We start from the raw sequence: 21584 nt of genomic DNA, 5'->3' as shown, positions 1-21584 counted from the left end.
GCAGGCTGACGCTTTCTCCACTGAGCCAAACCAGCTAGGGCTAACTTAATTTTTCATACCAAAGTTTAGTTACAATATGTAAAAAGAAAATGTTCAAATTCAATGAATTTGTTCCCAGTTAATTTGCCAAGTCAATGTTGAGAAAACAGGAGGCAGGAGGTAAATAAACAACAGTCAGAAAATCCAGGTTTCATCACTAGCTATGTGATCTTAGACAAATGCTGGAGAAATTCTTCCTCTATTTTGTTTTGTGTTTTGTGTTTTTCTACAATTCCTCTTCTAAAACACTGTTGTGATGATTAGGTTAGATAACAGTTGAAAGCATTATTTAATGTAAAGTATTATTAGAAATACCTTGCAGATTCTGGATCTAAAATCAGAGCTTCTATTGCGTGAGACATCAGTAAACAGCTCTGCTGCTGTCTGGATTAATGTTAAGGTTATACCTAAGAATAAAGAAATCTACTACAGACTTTATATTATTTGAATATTAAATTAGTCAAGGTGAGGATTGTATTTTTAGTGAAGGTTACCGTATGTTATCGACTCAAATAGTCTGGGGCTTTATTTTTTTTCTTTTAAGGAATATATGGTGTCTGAAATAGTGATTCTCAAATTCTTTATCAGGAAGGATACTTCAAAGGGGGTGGGGGAGGGGGACCAAGCAACAGGCTCTGTGATTCGATCTGTGTTATGTTTGCAACCTGTTTTCCTAGAGGTGGAGAAAGACCACCATTGAGTCACCACTTATTTAAAAAGCCTGGTTTAAGTCAAAAAGTAAAATTATATTGCTTATATTAGATTTCAAAGTAGAAATTATTAATTGTAATAAATTTATAGGCTTATCTAATATATTAGTCAAGCATATCTGAAGTATTTATGTTTAAAAGAATACTTCAAAAGAACAAGATATATTGGGGCAAGTTTAGGATACAGCTCTACATTCCTCAAAGTTGCCGAATCAGCATCAAAAGATGCCTGATAAAGATCCCCATATCGGGAAGCAAGGCTTCGGAATTCTTCCATAGATTGTTTCATCTACAAAGAAGGAAAAATATTCATTATGATAAACATGCTATCATTATTGTATAAACACAAAAATCAAGAGTCAAAAAAATATGTAAAAAATACTTCAACTCCTTTTCATTTTCATTCCATTCATTTTTATAAATCTTGCTAAATAAAATTAACAGAAGACAAATAAAAATACAAATGTGCACAAGATTATGGTAATGTATATCTGATGTATGGAAAAAATTTTTTTTGCATTTTTAGCTTCTTTTAAGTTCTACTAAAAAAATTAATATAGTTATTGACACCCCAAAGTTTCTTTAAAATTTATGGCCTTTTTCTTTATATAAATATGTAGCATTAAGTGAGATGTCATTAATCACTTTGTCATTCTAATAAGACATCGGTCTATTTTTGGCAAGACAGATGAGTTAATTAGCATTTCATATTGAATGTCCATGAGTCAGACCATTGATTTATAAATTTCAGGATTTTTCATCTCACAACTAACCTCAAAAACTTCTAAAGTGTAAACAAAAACTACACTGAAAATAGGCTGACACATGCCTGATTAGAGATGCGACCACACCTCTGAAGTTCATTTCCTAAAGTCATGGCGATTGTTGTGGCGATTGCAGGAGGGGGGCTTGTCTTTAGACTGTTACAAGTACAGATAAGTTGAGAGAAGGCTTGCAGAAGGTCAATCCTGAGTTTTACGAATTCACACTGAAAACTTAAAGGATTCAGTGGTGTACTGGCAGCCTGGGGGGAAAAAAAGATATATTTAAGACAAAATAAATATGGCAGCAAAATGGTGCAATACACAAACAAATTTTAAAGGCAATGATAATGCCCTATTTCCTAAACTGGGATATGTTATATATTTTTTATATACCCCACATAAAAACATGTAGATGTTATACCTATTCAATAATTAATAAAGAGAAAAATCAAAATAAATTAAAATTCCACCATTGCAGGCGGAATACTAAAATGGCTCGTGAGTCACACCCCCTGGTACCCTGGTATCCACACCATGTGTAACCTCCCCTCTCTGAGTGTGGGTGGAACCTGTAACTTGCTTCTTACTAATGAAATATGGCAAAGGTAATGAATGAATTTTGAGGATGTAATTTAGGTCCCTAATGAAGTAAGTTCATATTACTGAAAAGGGAGATCATTCTGGATGGATTTCCCCTAATCTGGTGAGCCCATGTAAAGGGTGTTGGAGGTAAGCAATTCTCCTGTTGGCCTCAAAGCTTCCACAGGTTCTAGAGCTGTGAGGAAATAAACTCTACCAACAACTACATGAGTTCAGAAGAGGACCCGAAGCCTCTGTGAGCCTCATTAAGACTGGCCCTGGCTGACACCTTGGTTGGAACTTTGTGACAACATGAGTTAAGCCATACCTAGACTTCTGACCCATGGAAACTGAAACACTAAACAGGTGCTGCTTTAAGCCACTAAATTTGTGGTAACTTGTTACATACCACAGAAAATGAATACAAACACTTTTTACAATTTTTATTCCTGAGAAGCAAGGTAAGTCTCTCATTAATCACTGTGTTGGGAAATTAGAAACCCAACATTGCTATCGGATCCCCGTAAGCAGAGAATTCTGAACTTTTCCTATTTAGTTTGGTTGAAGCAGGTAAAAAGCATAATCCTCATAGCTGTACTATCTCAGGTTAGACCACTCATGTGTCAGGGAGTATAAATGGCAGCCCACGTTCATGTTCTCTCAGTTACAAAGACAGACAGCTAGTGTCAGATCCTCACTTGCCAAATGAATAGACTACAAATAAATCTTTTTAAAACGGAGCAAGTGCTTATAGTCTGTTGAATAAAAAAACTCCAGTTCATCCTAACCAGTTGCTCAACGGTTAGAGCATCAGCCTGCGGAATGAAGGGTCCTGGGTTCGATTCTGGTCAAGGGCACATGCCCGGGTTGCAGGCTTGATCCCCCGTAGGGGGCATGCAGAAAGCAGCTGATCCATGATTTTCTCTCATCATTGGTGTTGCTATCTCTCTCTCCCTCTCCCTTCCTCTCTAAAATCAATAAAAATATATTTTTTAAAAATTTTAAATAGTAATAATTAAAGAAAAGGACTCCATTTCAAAAGGAGATGATCTGAGGTTCAAAAACCTGCTTAGGTCACAATTTGTTAATGGCAGAGTAAAGACTAAGAAAAGTAAAGACAGGGCCTTCTGTCTGTCAACCGAGTACTTTTTTAATTACTGCCAAACCTCATTAAATACACATACCTCAAAAGTCATTAAAAGACTATTAAATATATATATATACATATATAATGTCAGATGTTTCAAGGTAGTTAAAATAGGATAATAAAAAGAAAGGGGGGCCATTCTCACACATGTCATCATCACCAAAGGAGAATTAAGAGGACTTACTGTTAAGGATGCAATCCCTTTGTGATAGAATTTTAAAGACTCAGCAATGCAAGAAAGTGCTGAACTATAATTCTCTTCTTGCAACCCAGTGAGACACTGTTCTGCATGTGAGAACTCCTTCAAACTATTCAGCCAAAAGTAGAAGTGTTCTGAAGCAACCTGAGTCAGCAAACTCTGATAGAGCTCTCTGGCCATGTCATGGTTACCCTAAAAAAAATCATGGCACATGATGAAGTTCTTACAATTGAATTAGCAGTTAAAAGACAAACTGAAATCTTGGATAACCATAACAATCATTCTTTGTATTATATAATTCTTTGAGATTCAGTATTTTCTCAGACAACATATGCTGAGTTGCTTTTATGTAACCTAATGCCCACAGTTCTTTACTAAGACAGTTCCAAAGAGAAAATAAAGGAATTAACTATAACCTGAGTCTAGAATTTTAGTTCCAAATATGGAAAGTATAAATACTTATCACATGTCATTCGGTATGAGCTATTTAGTGGGGGTGGGGGGAAACTCCAGTAAGCTCTATTACGTGACTATCAAGAAAAGTATTGTGCTTGCCTCTGGAAATGACTGGGGGGAAGGGTGGTTGTTGGGGGGAATGTGAATGTCATTTAACTGCTGGGGCCCAGGGATGCTCAGTACCCTGCCGTGCTTGGATGCTTGGGACAGTCGGGTATAATAAAGAATCCCGTCCTGTCAGTAGTGGTCCTCCTCCCATTTGAGAAACAATGAGAACATGTGCTTCAATCCCCTAGAATAATGCTTTTCCAACTTTGCTTTCTGGACTTAAGGTTTCTATACTATCCAAAGCTCTGTATTTCTTTCCTCTCAAACAAAATTAATGAAAATTGTTGGGCTTTGCATATGGCTGAGAAGAGAACAGCATACTAAAACTTTCTTGTTTCTAAACAAGAATGATAAGTTCTGAGAGAGAAAGGGAATAAACAATGGTGTATTGACAAAGGGGGACAGAAATGGTGGGTGGGAGGCGACTGTGGTTATGAAAGTATCAGGCAAAATGAAAGTGGTACTAACAACCTGCAGCCAGAAAGAGCTCAGGTTTTTGGAATTCACATGGGACTTTCCCATAACATATATGGATCACACATACCATTCTGGATGCCTGTCTGGCAATTCGGTACACAGTCCATCCATTAGAGACGCTTTCAAGCTGCTGCTTAATGACTGCTTTTATTTCAGCAGATAGTGCTTTTTGACTGGCGACAAAAATCACAGTGGCCAAACTCACCTAACATGGAGCAAGAAGACAGACAATGAAAAAAAAATCATGTAATTCTACTCAAAGTCACAGATAGCTTTACCCAAAAGGGAGGAAACTAACGACAGTCCATCAAATAAGAACAAAACTTGTTCTCCTTTGACATTTACTAATTTTTCACTTTGAAGTTGTAGAGCAATTATTCCATTGTTCAGACAATTGTTTATAATTCCCATAAATATGGATAAGTTATAAAATCACAATGAAATGCTATGCAGCAGTGAAATGAGTAAACGAGAGATACACTTTTCAATATAGATGATTTAAACAAAATAGGAAAAAATAGGAAAAATACAAAAGATTACATGCAGTATGGTAGCATTTATATAAAGTTAAAAATATGCAAAATAATAGTGCATGCTACTTTGTATATATACTAAGGTAGTGAATATATAACATATACACGGGAGTGATAAACACCAAATTCAGGATAGTGGTGATCTCTAGAAGGGAGGTGTACAGGGAAGTACAAATCAACTGTACTGGTAATGTTTTTTTCTTAAGCTAGGCGATAGATGCAAGGGTTTTCAACATATGATTCTTTACAGTTTTTGAATATTATGTTTCATAATTTAAAATGGCTTTAAAGTAATACTAACAAAAAAGGGATAAAGAACATTGGTTGAAAATGCTGCTTCAATAAAAAATAAACCTGGCCAACTGCTTCTTTGTATTCCAAAGCTGATATAAACAAAGGACCATATATACTGTGGTAACTGCATGATGTCATTCCCATGACCACTGGCACTTGGACCTCAGAGTAACCCCTTTCCTGATGGCAAATAATGAACTGGGGGTAATCTTTTACAGAATATGCCCTGGAGCAGCAGTCGCCAACCGTTGGTCTGCAGACCGCGAGGTCCGAAAGGTTGGCAAACGCTGCTTTAAGAAAACCTTTGGAGCAGCAGTCGCCAACCGGTGGTCCGCGGACCACTGGTGGTCCAGGAGGCCTGGAGGATTAAATATAAAATAGGCTTGAGTAAGCAATTTCATTAAGCTTTTCCCACTCCCTAAATTCAGATGACCAGAAACAATATGGAGTGGCCAACTTAAGGCTTCCATCTAATTTATGCCTATTCAGCATGTAGCCTACTCTCAGTCTAGTAGAACTTTCAGCTAGACAATATGATCACTTCCATGGCTTCTGTTTTTTAACAAGCACACACCTTTCCCAACCCCAGGATTACACTGAAACCTAAATTGGATCCTAAACAGCTATAGAAATCCTGGGTTGGAAAAGAGGAATCTGTGCTAATCTATGGTTGCTCTTATCATCAGGTCTTTAACTTACATTTTTGGAAGTACAAAACAGGGTTTAGTTCATTATTTGCTTTGTATAAAAAAGAAAAATCCATTATCATTTTGTCCTTTGTAATAGGACAAGCACATCAAATTGAAGGCTTTGGCTACACTAAGCTGACTTGACAGGGCGTAGGAAGAAAGAACTTTTAGATCTGAACTAAATAGGACTTTCTAAATCAAAAGTAGAAATCGTAAAAAGCTCGTGGTTCCAATTCTATTTTGACTTCAGCATTCCCTTGGTCTTAGATAATTACTTTAACCTGTTGTTTGTTTTGCTTTGTAAGTGAAGTCCAACAGTAAAGTTAACTACTTAAAGTAATTCTCACTAGACCAGATCTTATTCACCATCAAAAGGTGACTCTTTACCAGAAGTTCCTGCTGCTTGTCCGTGGCTGATCGTCCGATAACCTTGTAGAGCTCCATGAGGTCGCCCAGCATTCCGTCGCCCAGCACTGGCAGCTGCATGGCAATGGCGGCCAGGCAGTGGCACATGAGGATCCGGGCAGTGTCCTGAGCACTATGCAACTGAGTCAGCAGGGTCTCAACCACGGACTGGCTAAGATGGGGTCTGCCCTTGGCCAACTTCACCATACACTTCAGAGCAATCTGCACATTGAAAACAAAATAGATCACTTACACTTTGAAGGTATTAAGTAAAGCTTTAAAAAAAAAAGAACTTTGTTTAAGTTACTGGGGAAAATCAAGGAAAAGGTGTTTTTTTGTAGGCATAACATTTTTCTTCATAAGAAACACATGACATAATGGATCCCATGTTAGGATATGCAAAATGTACCATGTTTAATACCAAATAACAAGTCAGGACTGCACATTGATCACTTATTGCAATCTAAGACTATTAAAAAAATGAGATGAAAATCATAAAAAGCAATGCTGAGGAGGCAAAATATACGCCAAACTGAATGTCATCATTTCTGTACTTTCATTACTTATAAGAAATGCCTCTAAAATGTCGTTTGAAAATTTATGAATGCCATCATCTTCCTATGCTGCTAAACATATAGATTCCTGGGTCCTACCCATCCCAAACTTAGTGGATTAACTGTGTGTGCACATACCCTAGTCAGTGGTCGGCAAACTGCGGCTCGCGAGCCACATGCGGCTCTTTGGCCCCTTGAGTGTGGCTCTTCCACAGAATACCACGTGTGGGCGCGGACGTACAGTACGATTGAAACTTCGTGGCCCATGGGCAGAAGTCGGTATTTTGTGGAAGAGCCACACTCAAGGGGCCAAAGAGCCACATGTGGCTCTGGAGCAGCAGTTTGCCGTCCACTGCCCTAGGTGACTCTTAAGCACAACGAAGGGAGAAGAGGATTCTAATTTTCTCTTATTTCTGAGGTGAAACAAAAACCAACTGGCTGTAGAGCTTCTATTCAGGGCAGTTAGTGGCATCACTAATGTTCAGTAATCAAAATGAGAAGCCCAGAAGTCCTCTCACTGTTATAGAGCCAACTAATCACTAAATCCAGTAATTTCCACTTTTGTCAAGTCTCTAACACCTACCTCTTTTTTTTTTTTTAAAGAAGTTTTTAAATTGATTTTTTAAAGAGAGAGGGAGAGAGAAAGAGAATCATTGATGTGAGAGTGAAACACTGATTAGCTGCCTCCTGCATGCTCCCTATTGGGGATCAAGTATGCAAGTCGGGCATGTGCCCTGACTGAGAATCTAACCGGCAACCATATAAATGTCAGTATCCTCTAGATGGGACGCTCCTTTAACATGGGAACTGTTCTTGACCATCTATGAGGCTAATGTTTTACTGACATCCACACTTAGAGGAAAAATAATTTGGTTTTCTTCTTTAAAAACACACAAACACAAACTTTTACATATTGTGGTTTCAAAGGGACTTGGGATGAATCACTTGCGGAATACGGGTTGCTTACTTCCTTTACATGAACACTTCTTGATTATCAGCTTTTACTTAATTGTACTAATATCTTTACACCCTCAAACCATACCTCAGACAAGCTATAAATCTTATATTCTCCAATGTCTACTTAATAGCCTTTTGCTGCTATTAACCCTGCTTTTCTTAATTATTTTGTACCGTCACAAATTACATTTCATGTTTTACTCCAAAAGAGGAGTCTCATTTCACATTTTAAAAAATCTTAAATATATCTAATATAATTTCTATAATTAAGTGAAAGTGAAAATTTTCATAGTTCCTCACTTTGCTTAAAAGCTAGGGTGTCTATACTCGGGAAATTAATACAAACCTATGTATAAAGAGTTTGGCTGCAGTTATTTCATCAGCTTTTTGTGACCTTATCAGTGTTACCTCAGATTATAAATTTTGAAGAGTGCAGGAGCTCTATTTAACTTTGCTTTACACTGTCTGGGACCATTACTAGTATATGTATCTTCTACAACTTAATAAATACTGTCAACAATGGCAAACCAGGTCAAAGCTCAGGTTTTTATTTTCTCTATCTTTTGAAACATCAATGGTTAAAATGTCAATTTCGAGAGTGAAGACCAAGGAAAATGTTCCTTTAAGCCAGGAGTTAATAAACTATTGCAGCGATTTTCAACCAGTATGGTGTGGAATTTTTAAAACATGCAATACCTGACTATTTAGTCAGGAACACTGATCTCTTTTCCTTAGATTGTCAAATAAAAAAAAAAAAATGATAACAGCCAACAGAAAAATAGCTGTACAGTATGAATGAATCAATATTATACCTTTTTTTGTGTGTCAGATTGGCAAAAAATATATTCTTTGGTGTGCTGCAGAATTTTAGTAATTAGTCTGTATGTGTCATTAGATGGAAAAGGTTGAAAATCACTGAACTATTGTCCTGGGGCCAACTCCTGGTCTGTTTTTTTTGGAAATAACACACACCCCTTTTTTGTACATAATGTCCATGGCTCTCTGTTCTACAAAGGTAGAAATGAGTAGTTGAAACAAAGAGTGTATAGAGTGTATAACCTGCAAAATGTATTTACTATCTGACCTTTTATAGAGAGATTGTCAATTCCTAGCTTAGGCAATGAAAATAGCATTATATTAAAATAAGTGATGTTTTCACCTTTAAAGTGGCTTGAGCACCTGGACTATCATCTTGACTACAAAGTACCAGAAGGGATTCCAGGCCAAAAACAGCATCTTGCTCCAGTGCTAAAAGGTCTAGAGGAAAAACACTAAGTTTTATAGTAGTCAAGTAGCAAAGATTAAATACACACACACACACCCATGAAAAACATCAAGGAAGCTAAGATACAGGAAATACCTCAATAGGCAAAGCTAACCTTCCTGAAAAAGTAATCTGGCAATATTTCTGAAATGTAAAGGCTATTTTCAGACTTCTGTATTTTTACTACTTTATAGAAGGTTATAAAAATATACACATTAAATTAAGAGCTAAAGACACAAAGGTTTAAATAACTCATAATTGAAATACTGTCACCAGATTAGCTGAGGAAAATACTAGGGAAAGCAAACCATGTAGTATGTGTTAAACTTTCTAATCAGATATAAATTATGCAGATACATTTTCATATAGAATGTTACAATTTTCAGCTCCTAATGAAAGCTGAACCACTTATTTATTTATTTATTATTTTTCTGCATCCGATGTACATGACCTTGACTGGGAATCAAACCTGCGACCTGTAGGCCGGCGTTCTAACCACTGAGCACCCGGCCAGGGCACTGAGCCACTTTTAGAAAGTAATGAGGACCCCACATAATCATATTAATGTTTTAAGTTGGACCATAAAGAACAAATCCCTTATATGTCTAATGTAATAGCAGTTTTTCAGCAATTTTCACTACCTTAGAGATAAAATTTCTCCGGAGGTTCTAGAAAGTTCTGAATACATTAGCTAACTATATTTAGGTTAATATATGTCAGCTTTAAGAGCATATTGCAGTTTTCTATGTTACATGTTAGAAAATAATCATTACTATGCCAAAAATAAAACAGGTTTAAGTATTCAAATCGGAATCAATATAAATAACTTAAAGAAATGTCTCCTGAGTTAGTGTAGGGCTTGGCAAAGAGTGTGAAGGCTGGTGAAGGTTAGGGTATTATAAAAAAGTCAGTACCAGGAACAAGCAGTGAAGGCACTAAGCTAAAGATTAAAACAAACACTGAGCCGAAACCGGTTTGGCTCAGTGGATAGAGCGTCAGCCTGCGGACTGAAGGGTCCCAGGTTCGATTCCGGTCAAGGGCATGTACCTGGGTTGCGGGCACATCCCCAGTAGGAGATGTGCAGGAGGCAGCTGATCGATGTTTCTCTCTCATCGATGTTTCTAACTCTCTATCTCTCTCCCTTCCTCTCTGTAAAAAATCAATAAAATATATTTTAAAAAAAATAAATAAAAATAATAAAACAAACACTGAAACAGGTGGAATGTCCAAAATGCATTTCCTGTTTTTGAACACCAGTCTAAACTTCTCCAAGCCTTTTGGTCAAAAGTTATTAGGAATACAATAAAATATATGCATTATTTTCTATGCATGCCTTTCTTAATTATACAAATCAGTTTAATGCTCTAGATGCCTAGAAATAAATTCTATGAAAATTTAATTCACATTGCTCTGTTAATTCACTTGCCTCTAGATGAAACTATTTGTTAATTAAGCCTCTTGATAACTTAAGATATTTTTTCCTAAATTTTCCAGATTTTTATATAGCTGAACAAATTGCTTTATACTAAGGGTAATCAGTCATAAGCAGTCCCTATCCACAGAACCATATGTGTAACGGTAAACAGTGGAAGGAAATAGGAAATAGTCCACACAACCTTTCAATTCCACAATCCCAATTCCAAGTCCTCGTATCTTAAAAACTATTTTGAAGGATTAAGTAGTTTTGGGAAAACTTGCTCTAAGAATCCTTCAGAAGGAGGCAACTAGTAGATCTAAGCACACTGGTTAAAAATAATAAGGGATTAAAAACCAAACACATACAGAAATCTGCCCAAGCTTCAATCCAAAAATGTGTACATATCGGTTCTGATCAAGCTTACCTTTTTCTTGACAAGAGACGGTTATATTAGTCAGGACTCTGACCCCATGAGCTGCAATGCCTCTGTTATTATGGTAACAGCACTCTTGGGCTAATTTGACTAAATCAGAGGATCTGGGGGAAGAACCCACATTTCCTAAACAAGCAGAGAAAAGCAGTACAGACTTTTATTTCATGTGAACATTACCTAGTCTAGTTACTTAAGCCTTTTGTTTAATTGCACATATAATCTGCAATTTAATAAAATTCAATAAAAAGACAAAACATCTAGCATGAAAAATGCTTGATTATTATAACCTGACACAATGCTTACAAAATGTCTTTGGAATTAAAAAATAAAGAAAAAGAAAGTCATCTTGCATCAGATCCATTTACTATAAAAAAGAATCCTAAGTCAGAATCCCTAGGCTCAAGCCTAGGCTGAAGCACTTCATAAGCATGTGACTGTGAACATATAAAAACATTTTAAGCCACAGTTTCAAAACATACAAACTCCCTTGCATGTGCCTCACTACAGAAGCAATGAGACCTTGTATGGAAAGGCTCTTACAAATTATAAGATGCGATTAATATTCTGTCTTGCAGCTCTTTCAAAGTGTGATGTCAATCAAAAATATTAAATAACTGTAAGCTAAGAAATTGAGATTGGTTGACTTGTGCAGATTGTTGATAAAGAGACTGTGACAATCTCTCCTAGCCCTTGTAGGTGTGCACCATTGCAATATAATCTTCCAATTCCTCACATCAAGAGGTGTTTATTTCTCCACCTATTTGGGCTTGGCCATGTGACTTGCTTTGGCTAATGAGATATTAAAAAACATGTGTAAGCAAAAGGCTAAAAAGTGCTTGTGTGTTGTTTTGCCTTCTTTTGGCTGCTGCTATAATCCTGAGAACATGATATAGCCCAAGCAAGCCTGCTGAGAGTCACAAGGTGGAGAGACCAAGGTGCCTCCGCTAAAAGCCATTCAACCTCTAGCAGGTGAATGAGGCCATCGTAGACCATCCAGTCTGATCAAGGCTCCAGATGACTGCAGTCGTATGAGTGAGCTAAAGTGAGACCAGCAAAACTGCCCAGCTGGGACCAGTCAAAATTACTGACTTGCAGATGCAGAGCAAATGAGATGGTCATGGCTTTAGGCCACTATGTTTTGAGGTGATCTGCTCTGTAGCAACAGATAACTGATACAGAGCACCTCACAAAAATTACTGGAAAACTAAGCTTGGAAAAAAGGTGAGGCAAGAGACCAACCAAGATCACAGCCCAAACTATCCATGGAATTAGTTCCAGTGAAGACATTAATGCCACTGTTACTGACATCTTGATGTCACAGCTTACACTGCTGCCAAAGGTACAAGACATAGCAAACAACCACTGCTACAGTGTACCCTGGAAACCAGATGTTGCTGTGGTCAGTGCTATAACACCAGAATGGATTCTTCCACATCACAACTCCTTGGTATGCAAATGACTAGTAAGTTCAGGGCACATGTGTGCACCCTAGTGGCAGGAAGGCTTGGCAATAGAATATCTGGTCTTTCCAGCTTATCAGGACTTATGTGTCAGGGAATTCTCTTTACCCAGAAAGTCCACATGCAGTGAAACCATAAAAAGGAACAATGTACATTATAGTTCTTTGATTAATTCAATTCAAATTAATTGACTACAAAAGGAAGCAATAAAGATTCCACAAAATTTGCATTAAAACAAAACAACTTTAGCCTGAAGTTTGTTAGGTAAGTAAACTCCTCACTGGGCATTATTAAAGGTGTTGTGGAGTTAATTCATCTTGAATGAGGCAACCAAGAAAGCATTCCTGAATTGGGGTAAAGTTTTATTTTAATCATTTTCCACAGTGATAACATACACCTAAAAGGTAGCATGACATTTGCTTTTAAAATTCACCATCACTTGGCCTTTGAAATGTACTTAAATTCAAAGGGCGCTTGGAGTCACAGACATACAAAAGCAAACCAGCTATATTAAGCATCCTCATAAATATTGTTGCCCCCACATATAACTCAAAAAAGAACAAATATAGAAAAACAATATCCTTGAGTTAAGATCAAGGATGCAAGATTTTATTACCAGAGGCAGTAGTTGAGAAATAATTTTCAAATAAATTACTACCATATAACAAGGCAGGAGACTGAAACCTTTCCCGAATCTAAAGCTTGATAAAGGAAACCACCTGAAACATCAACATGAATCAAGGGACTAGCACACCACCCATACATCTTCTCCCTACCTGAAGCTATGCTGAAATAGTGCTTGACAGCAATGGTCCCTGAGAGTGTGGACAGGACAGACAACATCCCCAGCTTCAAGCTGTCATAAGGCGTCTGGAGGGCACATTCACAGAGGGCCTGAAACGAAGAAGAAAAGGAACACAAAACACAAGATGCTAGTTTCAATATACTTCACAACTGTCTACTCATTTTAAATTTTCTAGCTTTTTGAAAAATTATGTATTAATGTCTTTTTTCCATTATAAAAAACTTAAGTCAAACTGCCACAGCCAAGAGGAGCCTAAGGAGGCATGTTAACTAAATATAATGCATTATCTTGGGTGGGATCATGGAACAGAAAAAGGACAAAAGGTAAAAATTAAAGAAACCTGAATAAAGTATGAAGCTTGGTTAATAATGATAATGTATCAATACTGGTAAATTCTAACAAATGTACCACATTCATATAAGATATCAGTAACAGGGAAGTGGGTATGCGGTGTGTAGAAATCCTCTGTACTACCATCTCCATTTTTCTGTAAATCCATACCTGTTCTAAAACATAAAGACTATTTCTTAGAAAGTAATAATGTTTACTGTTTAGTCTTCACAAGCAGAACATCCACCATGTTTTGTTTACCTAAGAGATATGAATAGCAGTTCACATATGTATGTATTTTTTAAAATAGTAGAGAGTGTGATATCCTATCTAGTTTATGAGTGAGCTCTCTACCCTCCTCCCATTTCAGGACATTTCCTCTACTCTGCTCCTGACTCAGGTGGTCTGAAGTGTTACCAAAAATAAGATGCTAGTTTTTCTTTCAATGCAGTGAGCTATAAACATATGCTCAGCCTCATTCTGTATATTTACTCTTGGAACTCTGACAAGACTGCACGTGATATTAATGGTCAAATAACTAATTACCTATTAAACTGAACTAATTGCCATTCTCTCACAAAGTTTCAGAAAGTGAATAAAACTTAAAGATGAGGGGGAAAATTAAAAATAAAATTTCAGAAAAGTTAAATTAAACAATAAATGTAATATGACCCAAATAAAAACACTGACAAAATTGGGGAGGGGAGGTGGATAATCTGCTTCTAAAGATCCAGAAAAATTCTGACAAAGTATAATGAGGGACCTAAAAAACAAGCCCTATTAAATATTAAAATATATAATAAATCCATACAAATAAAAAGTTTTTTCCTACTCATGAACACAGAAATCAATTAAAGAGACCTTCCCAGAAACAGATTCAAATACACACTAGAATTTAATACACGATAATGACACTTCAAATCAAAGGGACTATTCAATAAACAAAGTAGAAATGCCCAGTCATCTCAGTAAATCAAACTAGATACTTATTTCTTTTTTATGGCAAATTAAAAAAAAAAAAAAAAAAGCCCAGCTGGTGTGGCTCAGTGGTTGAGCATCGACCTATAAACAGGAGGTCACAGTTCAATTCCCGGTCAGGGTACATGTCTGGGTTGTGAGCTCAATCTGCAGTGAGGTGCACGTGCAGGAGGCAGCTGATCAATGATGCTCTCTTATCATTGATGTTTCTATCTCTTTCTCCATCTACCTTCCTGTCTTAAATCACATATATTTTTAAAGTTAAAAACTACAAAAAGCACGAAGAGTTGACATGGGAAAATAAAAAATAAAAAGACAATTGATAAAACTGGAAAAAGTATTTATATCATTTATATCATTAAGGCCCAATAACTTAATACATAAAAAGTTATTTGTAATAAGTAGGCAAAAAATCCAATAGAAAAGTCAGTACTTCATAGATATTAAACAAATCACTTTTAAATATAAGATGTTGAACCTCACTTATAATCTGAAAATGTAAATTAAAATAAGAGTTGCTTTACACCGGCCACATTGGCCAAGATTAAATTTAATGATACACAGCACTGAAAACAGTGTGGGGAAATAGGCATAGTTATACCTTATTGACAGAAGCATAACATGGTGTAAACTTCATTGTGGGAATAAATCTCAAAAATTTAAATGTGTTTATCATTAGACCTCCAAATTCTTCTTTTAGAAATATAAGTTCACAAAGGTGATTTTTTTGTTTGTGTTTTTACAAACTAGTCAATGTAGCAACGTAAACAATAACAGTAAAAGTACTGGAAACTAATGTCCTCAGTGGGGAACCGGAAATACAACGGGAGCATCACACAGCTGGTAAAAGAATGCAGAACTACCTGCTTATATGAAAAGTTCCCCCACGGTGCACTGTTAAATTTTAAGAGGTTCAGAACATGCACATTGTGTATTTTCATACGTATAAAAAAAAGAAAAATACACATCCTCGCATCTGGGTGAAAAATTCAGTAAGAACACATAAGAAACTAGCAATGGTGATCACCCTGCAGAGTGGACTTGAGGGAAGACTTGGGACATTAAAGATTTCCTATTGCTAAGTGCACACGTGAATTATCAGTCCTCATCTTGGAGAATATAGTGCAGTGTCTCACATGGATGATGACAGCCCTCTTCCTGTAAAACAATCGTGTTTCTGATCAGGCTCCTTTGCTGGTTCTTTTTTATCACTTCCTAAGTCTCCTCAGCCTATATACTCTCTCCCAAAGTGACTCATCCAGTCTCATGCCTTTATATACCACCTATAAACTGATGTGTATTATGTACCGTTGAGTTGGCTCTGACGCCTAGTGAGCCATGAGTGATGCCCACCAAAATTCTTCTCCTAAATTGACTAAAGAAGACAAGAATACAATAAACAATTTAATTGGGCTTCTCAACTAGCCTTAGTGCTGCTTATGGGAAAATTAATAAGAAACTGAGAGGCAAGTTTAATTCACTAAAACAAACTTTAAATAACAGAAGTTGTATGTATTTATTCTGCCACTTATAAAATAACTTCTGTGAATTCAACAATGCTCTTAGGAATTTTTCATATTCATACACTTAGAACATGACAAAGATGATATAAAAATGTAAAGCCAAACAATGTTTATGGTATTATATTATTTTTCTACATAAATTATTAATGTTCAAACATACCTGAATGTTTTCCCTACTCCAAGTGTGTGGTGTTTTATTGGCAAGTAATTTCAGATCTTGAATAGCAAGTCTCTTTACTGCTTTTCTGGGGTCATTCTTCAAATACTGTAAGAGAAGCTGGATCTATAAAAGAAAGTCACTCAGTTAACAATACTGTCACTGAAACTATCTTTATGGATGCAATGTAGTTTAGCAAAACTTTTAGATTTGAGACAGGACTCATTTCAAATTGCAGCTCTGTCATTTACCAGCTATGTGCCCATGTTTAGTGCCGGAAGCCAGTTCCAGCATGTCATAATTACAAGAGTTTCATCAAAAGGTTGATGGAACTTGGGGACTCAACAAGGGCTGAGTCACATATGTTGTCACCTGTTGGGAATGGCTGAGGGCATTTCCCCAAACCTGAAAAGGATGATTGTTTGCTGCCAGACAGCTCAGGGCATCTTAATCTACATGTTATTGCCTCCTACTTGCCAAACACCTGAACAGCTGTTGGCTAATTCTCCCCATTCCGACAATGGACTCTGTATACCCTGACCCTTTGAAGTGTATATCTCCACCTCGCCTCAGGACAATTTGTGTTAATAAAAAGCATGGGATCCTGAGAGGAAGGGATCTTAGTTTCTTTAAATAGGCTCCTCTGACTCCCAAATGCCTTTCAAAATTATGCTTCGTCTCTGGACTCTTACTTAAGTTACACCAGCCCCTTTTCCAGATTGCTGAACCCTTCTTAATGCTGGAACAAGAACCCCGGCAGTTTACACCTCTTTCTGTTTGTGTATAAAATGATACTATCATTTAACTTGTACAGTTCCAGCACAGCACCTGGCCTTTAACACTCAATCCTTTCTTTTCTTTATGCTCCAAGCTCTGCCATGTACCCACCTCTACCTCAGTTCCTCAAGAGATCCCCAAAATTAGCATTGTGAATACAGAGAAGGAAAAAATAAGCAAAAGGTAATTAAACAGATCTTTATTAGAGAAAGAGAATCTTAATAACATTAAAATTTATGGGTTACTTATTTTTTTTATCATATATTTAATATGCAAATTTAGTGAAGAAAAGACAGTTTAAAGAAAACTGAAATCACCTGCTTAGGTGTATCCACCAAAGATGAAGCTGCCAGCAGAGTAAAAGTGTGCAGAGAAACAATCACCATTTTGGTGGAAGGATAGGATGTGACTAGCTGCTGTAGAAGCTGACGAGCACTGGAGGCCAGGATGGCATCATGGTGCATGTGCTGCAGGATTGGGATTAACTTCAGCTTCAGGTCGACTGGTGTGGCTAAGCCTAGATGTAAAAAGGATTCTTAAGATTTCTGACCATCATCCTTGATAATAGTTCATATTTAAAAGGTCTGAATCGGCACAATATCCATTTAAAAACAAATAGTGTACTAATATTATGTTTATAACATTAAAGATAATTATGAGAGATAATTCATCAGTGCAATAGTTTTTCCCAAAAGTATTTATCTTAACATTAATATTTCAGTGACTATAAAACTACATTCAATAAAAAATGCTTTTAAAAGGCACAGTGGAAAGCAGTCATTTTGCCGCCTATTTCTTCTCATAGCATACTAAAAAGCATCTATATATACACACACATACTCAGTGCTACTTCTTCTCCGTAGCACTGAGTATGTCATATTTTTATTTGTCTATTGCCACCCCTCCTCCTTCCACCACTAGAATGCAGGTTTATGTGAGGGCATGGACTTTGTTTTATTCAGCATGGTATCCTAAGCACCTAGAACAGTTCTGGCATTTAGAAGATACTTAATAAGTATTATTTGAATGAATAAATGAATGACTAGTGACTAGCACATAATACGTACTTAATAAATGTTAGCAGCTATTTTTAATATATTAGTAAATCCCATTAAGTCAAGTCACTTCATAATACTAAATAAAACATACACACCTTGAATCATTTCACTGATTTTGTTACAGATTCCCACAGCAAAATCCCTTTGGAAAGAGAGAACAGAAAAAAAATTAAAACCAAATAATTAAATTAAGCTTTTCTAAGGACTTAAAGAAACACAACACAATCAACACAGGAGAAATGCCAACACGTACTCCAAAATATAACTAATATTCCAAAGGTCAGGTGCTGGGGGTGGGGTAAGAAATGAAACTGAAACCAAAACTCCAACCGGCAAAGGGGGTCTTGCCAACACTGTTCTCACTTGGTATTCAAGGAAAGATGCTGTTGCAATTCGCATCACTGAGTGATAATGTCTGAAAGATTCAAGGCCACTATCTCAGTCTATTATGTTTTAGGATATATTTTAAATTAAGAAAAGCTCTCAATACTCAAGCTGATTACATAAGCAATAAAAACTATTTCTAATATTCTGAATTTTAGAAAAACAAATAGAAATACTGTAGGAAATATGAATAGACTCTTACTATAAAAGCCAAACTAAAGTTAGCCATGTATTTTTAGCATTATATATGTGTTAAGTATTTTATAAGGTGCTGCTTTTGATTCACAGAATGTTGCAAAAGTATTAATAACATGAATATAAGATAAAATATAATATATAAAGAAACATGATAGAGTAATAGGTTCAAACCTGGCTTATTTAGCCATAATAAATGATACATAAGACATAAACTACTTCTCCTCTAAACTAATTCAATGGATGTCTAAATAAAATATTTCCTGCTATTAAGATTAAAAAATTTCATTCTCACAAGTGAACAGTAGAGTTTTTCAGAGGCTACATAATATATGATATCATCTATTGACAACTAATGGACTGCATGATTGTATATTCATTTGTTTTCTAGAATTTTCTCTGGTAGTTTAGTGTATAATTGTGTTTTCTGAGATTAATTCAGTTTGTTCTCAATTATTCTATTGTGCTCTTACTCTCTTTAACTACATGCATTATCTCTGTAACCATATTATCATTCAGTATATCATAATCCTGAAATCTTGAAGTTTTCCTTATGTCTATGCAGAAACATATCAAGAATTATACTTTGTTGTGCTTTCCAGTAAAATTTTGAAAGGTTTTTATAAAATTGCTTTTGTCAATATATTTTTTAAAAATAAAATCGCTTTTGTTTTAGAATTTAGAATGTTTAATTCTAAAATAAAATTCATTTGCAAATTATTTTTCTTATACTTAAGAGTTGGCTTGAGAGATTAGAAGACATTTTCTCAACTGAGTGCAACTAAATTTATCACAGTCGCCACCAGAGGGCACTTCTCTCATTGGACAATGCTCCCGGGCCCCTAAAAGCAATTGGGCTTGAGTGCAACTCCTGTTTTATGACTTGGACTAGCTCTTTAAAAGTATAAACCTTAACCTTTTTGAGAACAAGTCAGATGTGGTTATGGTAGTAGACAGGGGGAGAATAGAATTAAATTCTCAAGGTCTTATTTGGCCAGTTACTCTTATTTATTTAAGATCCAAAATTGGTAAATTGAAATACTAAGATAAAAATACATCATATTAGTTGAGATATCTAATCTTCCGCCAGGTCATCTTTCTCTGGAGAAAGAGGTAAACTATAATCTTAAAAAGATACATTTTGCTAATTTCACATACATGTAGCTAGGTCCTTTAGGCTTTCTATTGAACTAATTTGGTATTTTTAGTATTACAAATTATAAGTGTATACCGAAGCCTGGTATGTTAAAAACTGCTTCTACATAACTGTTAATTTAAATGTCATCAATTCTTTAAATGAAGAATCTTGCTGTTTCTATGTTAGTCTTAATAATTTCACAACACAGATCAGAAATTCCACAGCTGAAAAAATTACCTTCTGATAACAGAAGGAAAAAAGTGAATCAAAAATGATTCTCAAAAATAAAATCTAATCCCTAAATTATAAACTTATCATTTAGAAACTACATTTAAAAAACTACTTTTGGAGTCACTGGAAGTTTATATTTAATCTGACATTATAAAATACTGAGACCTTGATAGTGCTAATCAGGTGTTAACAACTCACTAGATAATATCTCCAATATTAAAAGCAATTTTTAAAAAGCTCTCCATATCAATGATTTTCTCAATAATAAAAACATTTGCCAATTTTCAAAAGCACCAATAGGAACTGTATTTATTCAGATATTTCTCTTCTTCCATTACTACCATTCCTACTAATTTACAGCAGTAAATTAAAAATTATATGCTTTCTATTCTCTATTTTCCTTTTCCAATGAGTAATCTCAAACTTATAAAGGTTTGAAAAAGCAGCTGAAGAGAATATGCACATACTTAAAAGCTGAAGAAAGAAAATTGATTATTTCAGTTACCCAAATATAGCACAAGGTCTTAATGGAAATGCTAATTTTTATTTTAAAAAATAACATTTATTATTCACTTGATTATAAAACCAAAACTTGCTCATAGCAGGAGACAGAAATTTATAAAAAGGAAAATAAAAATTTAGATAGAATCTTACCAACCCAGAGACAATGTTTTGATATATTGTATCCTTCTAGCTTTTTTCTATTCCATATATACGTTGTTTTATTAAATAAATTTAATATCACATAAGTTATTATATAATCTGTTTCCAAATACAATTCTAAAATGTAGTTGTTAAAAGTTGATGTACTATTCCATAGTACAACCATATTTACCAAACACACTGGTTGGAATTTAGGTTGCTACTACATTATTTTTTGTTATTATAACACTATAGCTAGTATCCTTGCAAATAAATATCAATACACATTGCTGATTTCTTAAGATTAGTTCTAAGTGGATTTTCTAGGTCAAAGGGATATCTGGCAAAATACTTATTATCAAATGCCCTCCAGAAAGCAATGTTACTTTTGTTATCAGTCACTAGAGGGGATAATATACTAGTACTTTTTGCAAAGAGTAATAAGTAAACAAGTCAAACACAGTAATAAAACCACGATCAACATTTCAACCCCCTCCCCCGCTCAAAAAAAAAACTGTTCTGTAAGAACATGACTTCCCAAATAGGTGAAAATTGGTTTTAACTCAAGTTACTACTGTCTTTGTCAAATCATGTACAGCTCTAATGCCATGATTTCAGAAGACAGTAAGAAAGCAGCAATTTGCCCTAACCGGTTTGGCTCACTGGATAGAGTGTCGGCCTGGAGACTGAAGGGTCCCAGGTTCGATTCCGGTCAAGGGCATGAACCTTGGTTGCGGGCACATCCCCAGTAGCGGGTGTGCAGGAGGCAGCTGATTGATGCTTCTCTCTCATCGATGTTTCTAACTCTCTACCCCTCTCCCTTCCTCTCTGTAAAAAATCAATAAAATATATGTATTTTTAAATTAAATATATTAAAAAAA

General features: G+C 35.6%; 1 protein-coding gene across 1 annotated transcript in view; it reads right to left on the bottom strand.

Moving 5' to 3' along the window:
* The window catches only part of INTS7 (integrator complex subunit 7), a 42666-nt gene that overhangs the window by 14264 nt on the left and 6818 nt on the right, over positions 1–21584 (bottom strand). Inside the window, exons 5-16 of the mRNA XM_070397448.1 lie at positions 18209–18255; positions 17373–17572; positions 16282–16404; positions 13262–13379; positions 11017–11151; positions 9071–9168; positions 6383–6622; positions 4547–4684; positions 3424–3630; positions 1579–1773; positions 935–1038; positions 355–423 (exon numbers count right to left, since the gene is read on the bottom strand). Coding sequence (XP_070253549.1) covers positions 355–423; positions 935–1038; positions 1579–1773; positions 3424–3630; positions 4547–4684; positions 6383–6622; positions 9071–9168; positions 11017–11151; positions 13262–13379; positions 16282–16404; positions 17373–17572; positions 18209–18255 — 1674 coding nt within the window. The remainder of the gene's footprint in view (positions 1–354; positions 424–934; positions 1039–1578; positions 1774–3423; positions 3631–4546; positions 4685–6382; positions 6623–9070; positions 9169–11016; positions 11152–13261; positions 13380–16281; positions 16405–17372; positions 17573–18208; positions 18256–21584) is intronic.

This window comes from Myotis yumanensis, unplaced genomic scaffold (assembly GCF_028538775.1).
Source record: "Myotis yumanensis isolate MYYU_CA2020_CCGP unplaced genomic scaffold, mMyoYum1.0.hap1 SCAF_17, whole genome shotgun sequence".
NCBI lineage: Eukaryota > Metazoa > Chordata > Mammalia > Chiroptera > Vespertilionidae > Myotis > Myotis yumanensis.
This window is presented reverse-complemented; position numbering and strand designations above follow the sequence as displayed.